This window comes from Trachinotus anak, unplaced genomic scaffold, assembly GCF_046630095.1.
Source record: "Trachinotus anak isolate AG129_WGS33_773 ecotype Australia unplaced genomic scaffold, CSIRO_AGI_Tana_v1 ptg000013l, whole genome shotgun sequence".
Lineage (NCBI taxonomy): Eukaryota > Metazoa > Chordata > Actinopteri > Carangiformes > Carangidae > Trachinotus > Trachinotus anak.
The window spans coordinates 7,364,738-7,378,825 of record NW_027273864.1 but is presented as its reverse complement, the minus strand read 5'-3'; the positions used below and the strand labels follow the sequence as shown (position 1 = coordinate 7,378,825).

At 45.5% G+C, this 14,088-nt stretch overlaps 1 protein-coding gene across 1 annotated transcript; it reads right to left on the bottom strand.

Moving 5' to 3' along the window:
* Positions 1-8,200: 8,200 nt before the first annotated feature.
* On the bottom strand, positions 8,201-11,701 carry snai1a (snail family zinc finger 1a). The gene is made up of 3 exons (XM_071494794.1): positions 11,426-11,701; positions 10,362-10,880; positions 8,201-9,693 (listed from the first exon to the last, which is right to left on the bottom strand). Exons 1-3 carry the CDS (start codon positions 11,499-11,501, stop codon positions 9,509-9,511), a joined length of 780 nt encoding a protein of 259 aa, XP_071350895.1. The 5' UTR covers positions 11,502-11,701; the 3' UTR covers positions 8,201-9,508.
* Positions 11,702-14,088: the final 2,387 nt, after the last annotated feature.

Sequence of the window (14,088 nt, the reverse complement as noted above, 5' to 3'; positions counted from 1 at the left end):
AACCTTGTCACTAGATGTGACCTGAATGGTATAATTTACTAAGAGGTGTTTTACACGTTTAACACAATGTTCAGTTTCATAGCATTACACAGTTTATGGATTTTATTTAGGATTTGGTAGCGGTAGTGCTGAAAGTGATGCTATGAGAGGTGAAGTACATGTAGTGCTGTATTTAGGAAGAATACAAAATTACCATCAATATCTTGATCAAGCTCAGTTTACATCGACCAAAAGGGCTGTTATTCACTTCAACTTTTTAAATTAATAAAGTTAGTGACAGTCACATTTACAAAATCCCTCACAGTAACACAAGCAAAACCCTGTTTAAACAATAAGAAGACTCCTTGAAGAAACTTTGACTTGTATCTAAAAAGTAAGATTAATTTTTGCATTAACCTAAAGGAAGTATAGGTTTTATAATTCAATGCTAAACTATGTTTAGAACAAATATTTGTTTCTTGCTTTGTCTTGATGTAGATTTAATTTAAACAAACTTGACAAGTGAATATTTGAAAATCTTCCTGTTGATAGATGCACAAACACACATGCATTCTCCACGCAGTGCTACACCTTCACCAGCAGGGGGAGCCAAGCTCTTACAGGCCACCAGTAAGGCCACAGTTTTCAGTCTGTTCACATGTGGTCAGCTCAGTCTGCGAGGAAGCACAAAAGGAGCCTTATGAGTGAACTGCACCTTGCAAGCAGCTGGTTGCACTGAGTGGTTACCAACAGGAGCAAATCAAAAGATGCATTTTTCAAAATAAAACCTGCTAAAAGAACTTGTTTATATTATAAAGTCAGTGTTAGGCTCATATAAACCCTGTCACACTCATCTGGTTGTGTTCCCTCATAGACTGAGGGTCATTACACCTAACAGTCATTAACATGGAGTTTCTCAATGACAGGAAGGGTCTATCTCATAGGAAGTGGAAGTAGGAGCGTCCCTCTTTCTGTCACACACACACACACGCACAAACACACACATACACACTCCCCCCTCAGTCGTCCCCTCGTCTGCCCATCCTGTAACTGTGAGCGGTGTGAGCCAGGAACACCCCCTCTCTGCAGGGCTATGGCTGCCTGCTAGTATTTTGGTAATCGTCATCCTCCCTGACCTGCTGGCCCGATCCTGGCGCCAGGAGTCTCCACGCCTCCCCTCCGCCTCCCAGAGCCGACTACCCTCGACCCCATGGATAATTCAGACCAGCTGTTGCAAGGTGCCTTTCCTACTCCCACCCACTAGCTATATACTCACACTTGCCTCTTCTACTCCCTTGAATTTGTCCCGTTACTGGTTTTTTTGGAGGCCTCTCAGTCTTTGCATGGGGTCTCACTGCTGCATAAAATAAATCCAAGTCAATCACAGGCCTAGTTCTAGCTCTGCAGCAAATCAGCACTGTGTCTGGATTTGATGTTGCAACATGGAAACACACATTCAGCGGGTATTTTGCAGTGGCAGGGAGTCAGTTGCTGATATTTGCTTTCCTGGTCCTTCACAAGTGTCACTGACCTCAATATCTCTCATTCCTCCAACCGTTCGGTCTTAATGAGAAGGAATGTGTGTCACTGTGCAATGAGAGTCCCGGACAAAACTAAGTTTTGTTGCAATATCCTTCTGCAGAGCCATCTCTTCATTGGAGTCACATGAAGAGCATGTGTGTCCTCGATGATCAAGTGATACTGTGAGGGGATTGAGAGTTGCTGCCAAGGAATGTTTGATGAGAGAACGAGAAAGAAGAAGGGCCTTGATTTGCTACAGATCATTTTCCTCCTGTGTTAAATTTGTGGAGCAGGAAGGGAAACGTTTTCAGCGCAGTTGTGTGCTTCTTCTTTTGTATACTTGAGTGTTTTTGGCATTTGGGGTCTCTGTGTAAAGTAAGGTGCCTCTCTGTCTATAGCCTAACCACAGTGGGACTTTGGACTGAGTTGGAGGGGAACCCCAAGCTTTTGATCCCCACTCCACAACCCCCAGCACTGCTGAGTAACAGCCCACGAGTGAACTGCGTACGTGTGTGTGTGTGACAGAGGTTTGGATTGTTTTTTTCCAGTGGTGGTGGTGGTGGTGGTGGTAGTGGTGCGGTTGCCTCGTAGAACAGCAGTTGATGGTTGTCAGAGACAGAGGCCCGATGGAGGGGGGCGGGGGACTGGTACAAAGAACTGTTCTGGTGGAACTATGGAGGAAAATAGTTCATGCTGCATTGGGATTTCCTGCCTTTGCCCTGGCTAGCTCCCCCTCTCCTCCCTCGCTCGTCTACCAGCTCTGCTCTCGACGCCCTTCAGCAGTATGGAAACTGCTCGGACAATATTTCAGCTGGAGATGGGTGAAGCAATTGATTTAATGAAACGGACTGGAGGGATCACGGAGCGAGAGATTCAGTGTTGATCCAGACTTTTGCAATCAGGTTCCCATAATTCTGTTTCCTGCCTTAATCAGTCCACCCACAGGATTTATAGCAGATGAATAGTTTTGACTGTTTCATCTACGTCTCTCACATTGACATGCAACATATCTGGATGGTGTTATCTGATCTCTTATCATCCACAGCTGGAATACACATTACTTCGCCCTGACACTACTTCGTCCTGTGAATGGCGGCACAGGACAGCCACACCGCTGGTGTTAAACGTAGAAAGGACAGGTGTATCACCATTTGGCTGCTGTCAGACATATCGCGTGGGTGTCAAAGAGGAGGTGGATTGTGGGGGCGGATGACGGGGTGTGGGTTTGAACCTTCTCTTCCAGGGCTTTGATCTTAGGTGTCAGCAGCAGAGCTAGGGGGCATGTGTCACTCATTAGCAGTGTGGTGAGAGTGTGCTGGCTCGCAGGTTTTCCTAGTGTGGAGCAGAGTGGAGAGGATGCTGTGAAAATGGCTGCTCATGGGGTGTTCCCGCTAATAAACCTTGAGGATGGCGTCAGGACTTGGGGGGTGGGGCGCTAAAAAAAAAACAACAAAAAAAAAACAAAACAGGAGGAAAGCAGTGCAGTACACTTTAATTACTGCCTATGTGTTGAGCATCACTTTCATTACCCTCTGTGCTGCACACACTTATGCTAAACTGATAGCACAGGAAGTGGAATAGACGATTTCATTGAAAAGCCCCGCTGCCAGCACTCACTGTCTTGGGAGAGGAGGGAAATGGAAACCAGATGTCTGGGATCCACCATGAATATGTCAAAGCTCTTGGACTATGTCAGTTCCTCCATGTCCCATTGGTGGACTGAAACTTTTTCTGCACTGTCATCAGTATTGTCTATAATACTCCCTCCCTGTGGATATCACACAGTCTTGGCTGCAGCTACATCTTGGAGACTCCGGGAAACAAGCTTCTCTGTTCCAGAAGATGATTTTTTTTTTCTGTTTCTTAGGTTTCAAACCTCACCGCATTCCTCAAATTTCAGGGTAACTTCCCATATCCCAAGGCTCAGTCGGGTGGCAAATCTCTCAGCACTCCTTTGTGGATAGATTGCTTTCTCTTGCTTGAGAAAATAACAAGCTATAGAGTAATGACTTAACAAGCAACAGGATAATGGCTTCAACATGTGCAGGACTGTGTGCATGAGTCTGTGTGCGTGCATAGATTTGGGATTGTGTGAGTGCTTGCTCACTTGCCTGTGTGTGTGTGTGTGTGTGTGTGTGTGTGTGTGTGTGTGTGTGTGTCTATTGTTTGGGAACCAACTGTGCACAATCAACTGGCTCTGTGTTTGGTTGGAGTTGTTTGAAAGCTGGACTGCAGATGAATAGATTGCTCTCCTCCAGATCTGGGCCCTCGGAGCCGTTTGGAGAATCAGCAGCCCTCGGTGCGTCACAGTGACAGGGACGGCCTGTGGGGTGTCAGCGGGAGTGCCGGGTGTTTTTCATCATAACCAGCTGCTGCGTAGGCCTCCCACGCGGAACAGCACTCCTCTGTGTCTACGTTCACCTAGGTTTGCATCAGAGGATGTTGGAGACAGTGTCAAAGCATCTGTGGTGATTAATGACAATTTGACAGCTGCGGAATGTAATCAGTGTGAGTGTGTGTGTGTGTGTGTACATGAAGTAGACTGTTGGTGTTTACCATCTGCAAGGGGGTTTTGATCTGTTCCTGGGGTGCACTGCCTCAAATCTTAACTTTCTTTGATCTCCATTGGAACAAATGGGAAGCACTTGACACCTCAGCCTTCGACAAACTCCTGCTCTAAACACGCCCATGTTTTATACCGGTGTGGCTTTACGCCCTTGGAAGGCAGTTCATGGGAAATGACATGCTACAGACACTATCATGACTCAATTAGGTGTCCTCTTCCTGTCAGTGATATTCATGTGTGTAAGACATTTAATGGTGGCATGATCCAGCTTGCCTGGGTAGGTGGTTCTCCCCTTGCACATACAGGTTTCTGAGTTTCAACAAACTAAAACCTAGAAAGAAAACTAAAGAACGAGTGCTGTGTTCCCAGCACACAGTGCGATGCTGTTTACACACTGTTCCACTGTGACATGTCCTGACAGGTGGGCACAAATCTACATTACCTCTTTCATAATACTCTGTCGAAGCCTCCGGGGACAGCTCAACAGCCTTTTGCACCTTGCCTGGGAAAGTAGGCTCAGGTGCAATCCAGTGTAACAAACAGGTGATAGCTCCTCCCACTGTCAGGTGAAGAGGAGTCACAAGTATAGGCTTAACATGTGAGGGTGACTCTCTATGTTTTCAGCCATGCTAGCAGTGTGACTCTGTGGTTGGTAAAGTCGATCTGTTGTTCGGTCGGTCCACCACTTTGGTCCAGACTGAAATAGCTCAACAACAACTGGATGAGCATTATATTTTGTACCGACATTCATGACGTAGAGTCTGTTGTGCCACCATGAGGATGACATTTGTCAAGTTAGTGAAAAAGCACCATCGTGAAGTCCAAATTTTAACCACTTTAAGACCAGAAACCTGCAAAAATCAAAATGTCTCATTTCTCACATTTCAGTGCTACTTTGTGTGTAGTGCTAATTAGCATGCTAACATGCTAAAACAAGATGGTGAACATGGTAAAAATACCCTCTAAACATCTCCATGTTTGCATTGTTATTGTGGCATTTAGCTCAGAGACCAGCTTGGTTAAATATAGCCACAATAGCATTAAGATCATCTGTTAAGATGAGAGGAGAATTTGTTCTGGTTGCTTTTGTGTCCAGCACACACACTGCTCCTGAGCTAGCTGAGATGCCACACAAGAATTTGGGAGTAATGATGGTTAAGAAAGCTGGGTCAGGATACTCTCTGAGAATCTCTTGTTTCCTGTCCCAGGGTAGAAGTTGGGCTTATTTTCTCCCTCCTTCTCCTCTCATGTCCCATCAGCCCTCAGCCATCAGAGAACTCAGGCGCCATCCATCCTTCTACCTCTCCCCCTTCTCCTCACTCGCTATGCTTCTCACTGGCATCGAGTCTGCAGCAACACATGTCTCTGATCAAGTCCAGCCTGCGTCATCAGTTAGTAAACTCCAGGCTCCAGGAAAACCAACAGAGAGCACATTCATAGCCGGCGACCCTGTGACTGAGTGTGTGATTCATTACTCTTTAATATGCACCCCTTACCCCCATCCCTTAACTCACCCAACCACTTCTCCAATCCAGCCTTGGGGCAACTCCACAGCCTGATCAAATCCATCATTAAGCATACTTGTGGTGTTACTGCTGTTGGCCTTATTTACCACATGCAGCGGCTATGTCTCTGGCCTGTTTGCAGCTCAGTGGAGAGGAATTAGCTCTGCATTCTGACATTTACATCCGTGCTCTGAACTCAACTGTGTCAGAGAGAGACAACAACACTGCAGAAGATCTTCCAAGGACAAGGACTCCCACCAAACTGAGGCAGGAAAAGTGATTAACACCAAAACATTACAGAGTAATGAAGTGCTCTGCACTTCCCAAGTAACATGGCGATGCGGTCACGCTTTATTTGGCTTGTCCGCTGCTGATAATCAGGTAACTATCAAGTGACTGCACCGTGTCAGTAACATGGCGACTGACTTTCAGGTGACAGTCACATGTGTGAAGGTCAGCTTGTGCATATTCAGTGTCTGTGTTATGGTTCATCTTGAGCAGGTCATTGACAAGCACCAGACTGAACCACAGTCTGGAGTTTAAGTGTCTGAAGGTTGTTCCTGGGAGAGTTCTCTCCAGGTCCTATGTGTCATGAGTGCAGGATGAGTCCTGTTTATGAGATGCTGACAGCCCCTTCCTGTCTCCCAGGCCATGAGACCAAACTGCTGCACCGAAGGCCACACTTTAGTTCCTGGCCACCCAACTCCACCCCGAAAACTTGGCCAAAAAACCAGCCATGGGTGGGACAGCTGATGGGGGGATGGGACATGGCACTGGCAGTGGCGAAGTGCAGCAGCAGCGGCAGCAGCAGCAGCAGAAACAGTACTTGAGCTCTGCAGCTCCTCGACCCAGGGCTGCTTTTTTGGGTAAAGTAGGCCAATGTAAACTCCCACTTCCTGTCGGCCTTGTCTCAGAGGGGGAGAGATGATCCTTCTGTGAAGAAGGAAAGGGCTGCTGCTCTGTAGGGACCGTTTCACACACACACACACACACACACACACACACACACACACACACACACACACACACATAAATAGAAATACAGGCATAGAGGCAGGCAGAGAGTGAGTGGGAGAGAGCGAGCGAGTGAGAGAGCGAGGAATACACAAACACAGTGGGGTTCAGGAATGTTAAACACATGCTTTATGGCATAAATAGCAGCCACTTTTGGTAAATTACAGTGAGTGCTCTGGCACTGTAAAGCACACAGCAGGAAAACGCTCTCAGATTTCAGATCCAGACCCTCCACTCTCCCCAAGGAACAAGAAGGGGAGCATGTTATGTTTTCATTTCTCTATAAAAAGACAGAAATAAGTACAGCAACGTGTGATGCAGCAAAGATTTGAAATGTATGAGTTTATACTGGCTAAAGGAGGCTCTGTAGCAATGTTGACCTCATAAAACTAGCAAGATGAAGGCAAGGAGGGCGGAAATGTTGATGTATAGGATAGACATTTTTTTAAACCCCTGACTTACTCTGTAGAGGCAGCACCTCATCAGTAATGAGATGATGAGAGACTGCACAGATGAAAACCATCAGAGGTGGTCAAACAACAAGCAAACTTCACAAGAAAGTGCAAATGAGCAACTTGTTTCAATTGTCTTAGCAGAGCTAACACCCTCACTTCTGGACATACCAGCTGACATCATCAAACTAGGCCTGAGCTAACCTCCAACAGCTGAGATTTTAATGGCCCTTTTATCCACCCGAGAGCATTCTGGGTAAAAGACATGAGAGCATTATAGCAAAAAGGGAACCACAATCAAGGACTTTCATATTAGTTCCACATTAAACCTGGTAAGTGCACAGATGTTTTAGAGTCTGTATAGCAGTTATGTTTCAGGCAGTGAGTGTGAGGTGAGTCACTGCTACATCCTACAGTGGTCGTTCTGCTGGTGGTGGTGTGTGCACATTTCCCTGACTCAGAGGGAAACAAGGAACTGTGCCGTGGAACAGCTTACCTCACTCTGTGCTGGCCCGACTGGGCCTCAGCCCACGCACACCAACTAACTCACTGACAGACTGACTGACTAGTGGCTTGACTTACTGACTGAGAGCAGAGGAGCCATGGGAACCTAGAGCTCCAGTCTGGGCAGACTCTGACTCACTGTCTCGGCGAAGGAAGAGGAGAATGTTATACTCTCCCTGAGGAGGAAAGAAAAAAAATACACACACACATAGCTTACTAGAATTCCACTTTAGGATTATTTCAAGAGCTATAGAGAGCACGTATGGATCCATGTTAAATCTTGGGATTGATTGAAAACACATGTTGATTTTCAGTCAAGTTTTCTTTAGCGGTTCACGCAAACACAGACTCACTTTCACATTTCTAGCAGTGTTTACACAGTGACAGTGAGAAGTAGATGGCAGGTGGAAACTGGAAGCAGGTGCATTCGTTTGTTCCCATCCATCACAGTGTGTTCACCTGCACATCTGCAATTTAACTTCAACACTATGGTCAGTTCACACACCACGCCTAATGTCAAGATGCTGAACAGAAATCTCCCAGTTAATGATCAAACAGACCTTTTATAACTAACGTATCAAGGGCGGCCATTTCCACATCATATCAAAGAGGACATAAAGGTGTACCACTGTGGATTTTTACACTAATGACAGAGCAAGTTTTAATAAACATAAATTACTTTATTGAATGAAAATTTTTACCAGTTACAACATACAGGAAATAGATGTGAACACACAAGCATGGTACAAAATTGAAATAACACATCATCTGCACATTGCACTATAAAACACTGCCATAAAATGTTTAGGAAAGTTAAAAATTCATCTTTGTATTGTCCATTTAGAAGGTTATGATCACATATGAGGAAACCATGTCTTCATGGAGTAAACTTTAAAAATCTTTGGTCCCAGCCTTATTACATTTTCAAACAGTTTGGTGCTGATTTCTACTAATACTGCAATCAATGATTTCCTACTAAATGAGGTAAAAAAGGCACATTTTTGGTTTCAAAAGTAAAACGATTGAGGCACAAACTCATTTAAGTCACAAAATATGGCTTTGGCTGGTATTATTAACACTGTGGTAACCTTGAGTGCGAGGCTTACATTGACATCCAGGTTGCAGTGGAGCTGCAAAGTGAAGCTTCTTTGGAAAATAACAGACAGAACAGCTTTTCCTATCTCTGAAACTCATCAGATTAAAGAGAAGGTGTGGATGTAGTCAAAATAGAGGCTTAAAAGGATCCCCACTGGTGAAAAAGACTAACTGATGCCATTCTTTTGTGATGACATGCTTCCTCTTTTTTCTTAAGCAAACCAAGGGCAGTGGAAGTCACCTGCTATCAACCGGCGAAGGTCATGGCTGTAGCACCTGTTAGCACCTCGTCTATCTACACCACAGTACCAGGGACAGCTGTGTGTGCATTTGCTTTTGTGTGTGTGTGTGTGTGTGTGTGTTTTAGTTTGTGTGTGTGTGTTTTGAGGCATGCTGAGAGATTTATTCCACCCACGCACCCCTACCTCTCAGCAGCTGTGTCTAGGCCATGATCCTGAGTTGGCCGGCACCAGGACAGAGACAGGAAAGAACACCTCTTACCCCTATGAGTTCACTACATATTTGGTCTTTGGAATGGGCACAATAGCAACAAAGGGGCTGATATCAAGTGAGTGTCTGCATTGCTCAGTTCAGATTTGGTCCAGCCTCAAGATTTCAGTCTTGAGTGGAAGAAAAAAATCTGCTTCTCAGCTGTTTTTTCATGGAACAGAGAAGCTAAGAGGCTTGTAAAGTCAGATCCATAATGAGGCTTGATTCCCTCCAGGTCTCTTAAAGCAGGCCATTTCACGCTCTTTGTGGCCTTATGGGTCATCAACAGGCCAGCTGGGCTTGTGTAGACCCCCTCTCTGTGGCCACCAGCCCTCCACCGCCCTGAGCTCTGAGTGGGTCCCTCTGTCTCTCTCCATGAAGTCTCACACCGTGGTGGAGCAGCACCCTGAGGAGCTGTGTTTCTGCAGCAACGACATGCGGCTGAAGGTGCGAGAGCAGACGCTACACTGGTACTTTTTCACTTCGGCGTGGGTCTGCAGATGAGCTCGTAGGTTAGAGCGGTCAGCGAAGGCCCGGTTGCAGTGGGGGCAGGAGAATGGACGCTCACCTGGACAGAAATGGGTGGAAACACGTGTCACATGACTTCACTGACGTCACAGTATCAACAATCAGGCATCTCTCAGTTCACAAGAGCTTTCCATTAACACCTCACACACAGACACACAAACACACGCACACACACACATTCTGGAGATAATGAAGAAGCACATGGTAGGCTGGTGGGGTCAGAGCCTGACTGAATTAGCATGATTCAATAAAAGCCAAATGAGATTAGCATTCTGACAAGTTGCTGCAGGTACTAAGTGCTCACAGATAGCAGACAGCCTTCAGGCGTACTTCAAACCCTTTTGTCACTCATGTGCCTCTATTTTGTCTTCTTCCCCAGCAGCCGTGATAAGATAATTAGCTGACGACTCATTGTTGCCGGGGCATTAAACACAATGAGTGATCAATGAGCACAGGGTCTACAGAGGGCTTCCCTATGTGATAATGTCTGCTGATCAAGTGCTGAGCTCATCAAACTGATTGTCATGGATATCACTTACTTCACACACATGATGAGGGGGTGACTCACAATGACAGCACCTCAAATGCAGATTTACACTTTTACTGCAGCACGTACACTGATTTCCTCACTCATGAATCAAATGGAAATTCAGCAGAGGGGGGAAAGGATGTGTAATGTTGTTGAATGTCTTTAATCACAGATCTTACCTGTGTGTGTGCGGATGTGGCCGCGTAGCAGCCAGGGCCTGGAGAAGGCCTTTCCACAGGTGGTGCACACGCAGGGCAGGGTGTGTGAGCGGATGTGCATCTTCAGGGCCCCCAGGCTGGTGTACTCTTTGGGGCAGTGTTTGCAGAGGAAGGCTGGCCTGGCTGCTGTGACGGGGGCCTCTCTCTCCTCTTCCTCCTCCGGGGGACTGACATGAGCCATAACGCCAGTGCATTTCATCCGCTGGCGAGGGGCATATGTGTGTACAGGTTCAGGGCTGGGGGGGTCTGACGTACGTCCTTCATCCTCCTCTCCACTGCTGCTGGCACTGCTGCTGAGGCTGGACGGGGAGCTGAGGTCCAGGGGACCTGGGGTGGCAGAGGGCTCTGTTTGGGAGGTGGGCAGGTAGAGGGCGGGCAGAACGCTAAGGTCCCACACCAGCCCTGTTGTGAAGCAGGTGGCAGCAGAGGTGTTGTCTCCTGATGAGAGCTCAGCGAGAGGATACCTCTCCAGTAAAGTGTCTGAGAAGAAACGGGAGAAGATGGTCAAAACTCACGGCCAGTAGAGGACAGTACACCAAACTTCAGTGATATTTTACTGAATTGTAAAAGAACAGACAACAGATTCTCCATTTTAAATACACTATGTATCCGTTCAACAACTGCACACACTGTGTTTGTAATTATTTTGGTTGTAAAATCTTGTTTTTCCTCTACAATAACTGAGCATAAAGCTGGAGCCATGGGAGGGTTTCATTGGCCGTTTCCTCCCACGTATTCACAAGGGCTTGTAACATGAATGGTGCTCTGTCTGGTTTCAGAAAGGGGGGAAAGTGCATCTAACGGGCCCCGACTTGAACGGGGAGTAGCCTGGTTAGTAGTTGAACCAGGTACAAACCTAATATCTAAAAATGTGTTTCATTTGACTAGAAATGTACAAATACACTCAAGAGAGCAAGTATTTTTGGGGTTTTTTTTTTTTTTTTTGGTTTTATATCTAGTTTTACGCACTTATGTAAGGATGCTTCTATAATTGTCTCAAGGAATAAAACAACTTTTCAACTCACCATTCTGACATTCAAGTTCACTGTAGTTTGGCTTTTGTTTAGCGAAGTACTTCTTGACCAAGAAAGATCGAGGCATTGTCCTCTTTGAGCGTCAAATAACTGTGCGTAAAAGTAGGCTATCCTGTGGTCACGACGCCAGAAGTTTTCACCGAAGAGAAGAGAAGTAAATCAAACCGTGGTCCTCGGATCCGTGGAAAACAGAGATATATCCTCCTGTAGTCCACAAGTTACGGTGGACTTGAGCAGACAACTGAGAGTGCAGCTTTCATGAAGAATGACTAAATGCTGGCCTCTGTTCTGAAATACTCTGACACAGGCGGTAGGGGTGTGCTCGCCCCTAGGGCCCTCCCCACCTCCCGTATCACCACTCAAGTGCGCAGGAAGAAGCCTTTCTGCCCTCACACTTTACAACAACAAAAACACGAACCTCACAGGGTTTAAACACGGGAATCCAGCGGCGCTGACCCGCAGACAAGGAACTGTAACAAATGACTTTAATTACTGTATGAAACTGGCCGCCTGAGTGTCATAAAGCACAGTCCCACACTGTGGCACTGTGTGGTCCAGTTATGCAGACATGTGGACGGATGGAAATGTGATTGAAAACGACACCACGGCTCCTCGTATGAGCTTCATGTTGTTTCCGATATGTGTTGAGAAACACCCGTTCATCCATCTCTCCACCGGCCGCCAGTCTATTGCAGAGGAAGACACAGTCACACTCAGAGGTGTTCAAACATGACTCATTCATTGTCTCCTTATCTGCGTGTCTCTGGATCACTCTGGGCTGTGACTAGTCTCCCACCCAGCCAGTCACTGGTGTTTTCCTCATTTGGGGAATCAAACACATGAATGTGCGATTACAACTTTCATGAATCTGGAATTAAGAGGACAGCGCTGACTTAAAAAAAAAAACTAAAAATCTTGTTCTAAGACTAAGACTGGCCCGTGTGTCAGTCCTTTCTCCCGCCACACTTCATTTATTAAGGTGACACACTAATGCACTTGCCACTGTATTAAACGCAGGGTCTATAACAGCGTCTTTGGGGTAACTGCACCATCTTCTGGAAGAAAGTAAGTAATGAAATATGACCAGTTCATGCTAAGACACACTAGGTGGAGCCACAGGACAGATGTTCAGCATCAATTAGCGCAGGGCTGTCTCAAGCATGAAACTCCACATTTCAACACAACCCGTCCTGATTTGTAGCTGTTCTAACAGATACAGTAAAAACCTGTAGTCAGATCTCCATTAACACCGACACATGGACTCAACTATACTCTGATGAACTATAAATCATACCAGTCCAGCAAAACATTTTTATCACAGCAACAGTGGAATCATTACAGTCCCCCTTCGCTCAACAATGTGTTTTCCTGATTGTTACTTCACTGGATGTTTGACCTTCATTGTGCAGAATGATTCATGTGCAGAGTTTTACACTGGAGGTTTTCAGATTCATCTGCTGAAAACTGAAAGTTTCTTTGTGACATGGCTTTTAGTTTGGAAATCATATGATCCAATTACACAACTGTGATGTGGAAACTTGAATGTTTCAGTGATGTAAGAGACATAATGTGTCAACTACAACGTTTGAAATTAAAAATAGCAACTTGCATATACATGAATTTTGGATTTTTCAGGTAGGGAGAAGGAAGAGATGTAATTTGGAGAATTTTTAAAATTTGGTTACTCTGAGCGTTGCAGGAATGATATATTTTTCTGAAAAAAGAATAAGAAATGTGCCTGGGTAGAAAATGGTGTGACATTTGTACAGCTTTAACATAAAACTGATGGCAAACTTTAGGGACAATTCTCTGTGCAAATCGGTGCAAAAGAGGCTGCACAGCGTCTCCTGGATAATCACTGTAGCCAGAGAGAGAGGCCAGAAATTTCTAGCCTGTTTGTGGAGTTTGTGTCTTGTGGCTGAGTTAATTTTCTCCAGAGTTGAGCCACAAATTTCCTCCCACAGACCAGAGACATGACTTTGTTTGAATGACTTGACTTTGTTATGAATTTTTAATTTGACTTGTGTTGTGCTTTCTTGTAGCCCTTTACCTTGGACATTAAAAGACCCTCACAAAAAAACATTAGAAATATGTACAGCGCACATGTTAGTCATGTAGGCCAGGTCAGACTGAACTAGGCTACTCTATGTTTTATTCACTACTACAGTAGATCGAGTGAGGATTATTGGACAATGGTTTGATTCACCTGATCACAGTTGGTGGAGACAGACAGACATCGATGTTTCTGGCCTGTAAATGCCGCACAGTAATAAACTTATCAAAGGCAGCTAAACTTGGACACAAGCACACGCCTGTATCAGGTGACTGTTTTCGCTAGAGGACATCTAAACTCGGTGCAATCATCCTTTGAACAGAATGAGCATCTCACCTCCTACTTATGTCTTCGCTACGAGCGTTTTATGTTTCATGCTTTATGTTTTATGTTTTTAAACAGCCAGATATTCCCCTTAATAAAGAAATAATTCGTTGTAGTTATAATTTCTGTGGTTATTCACCAACAATGCAGTTATACCGCTGGGCAGCTGCAGCTGCGAAGAACAGATGACATTTTGTCGGGAGTTATCTTGACAGCAAAGTTTGGTCTTTGACGAGAATCGAATCAAACCGCAGCCTCTGATTGGTTGTTTTGGTCT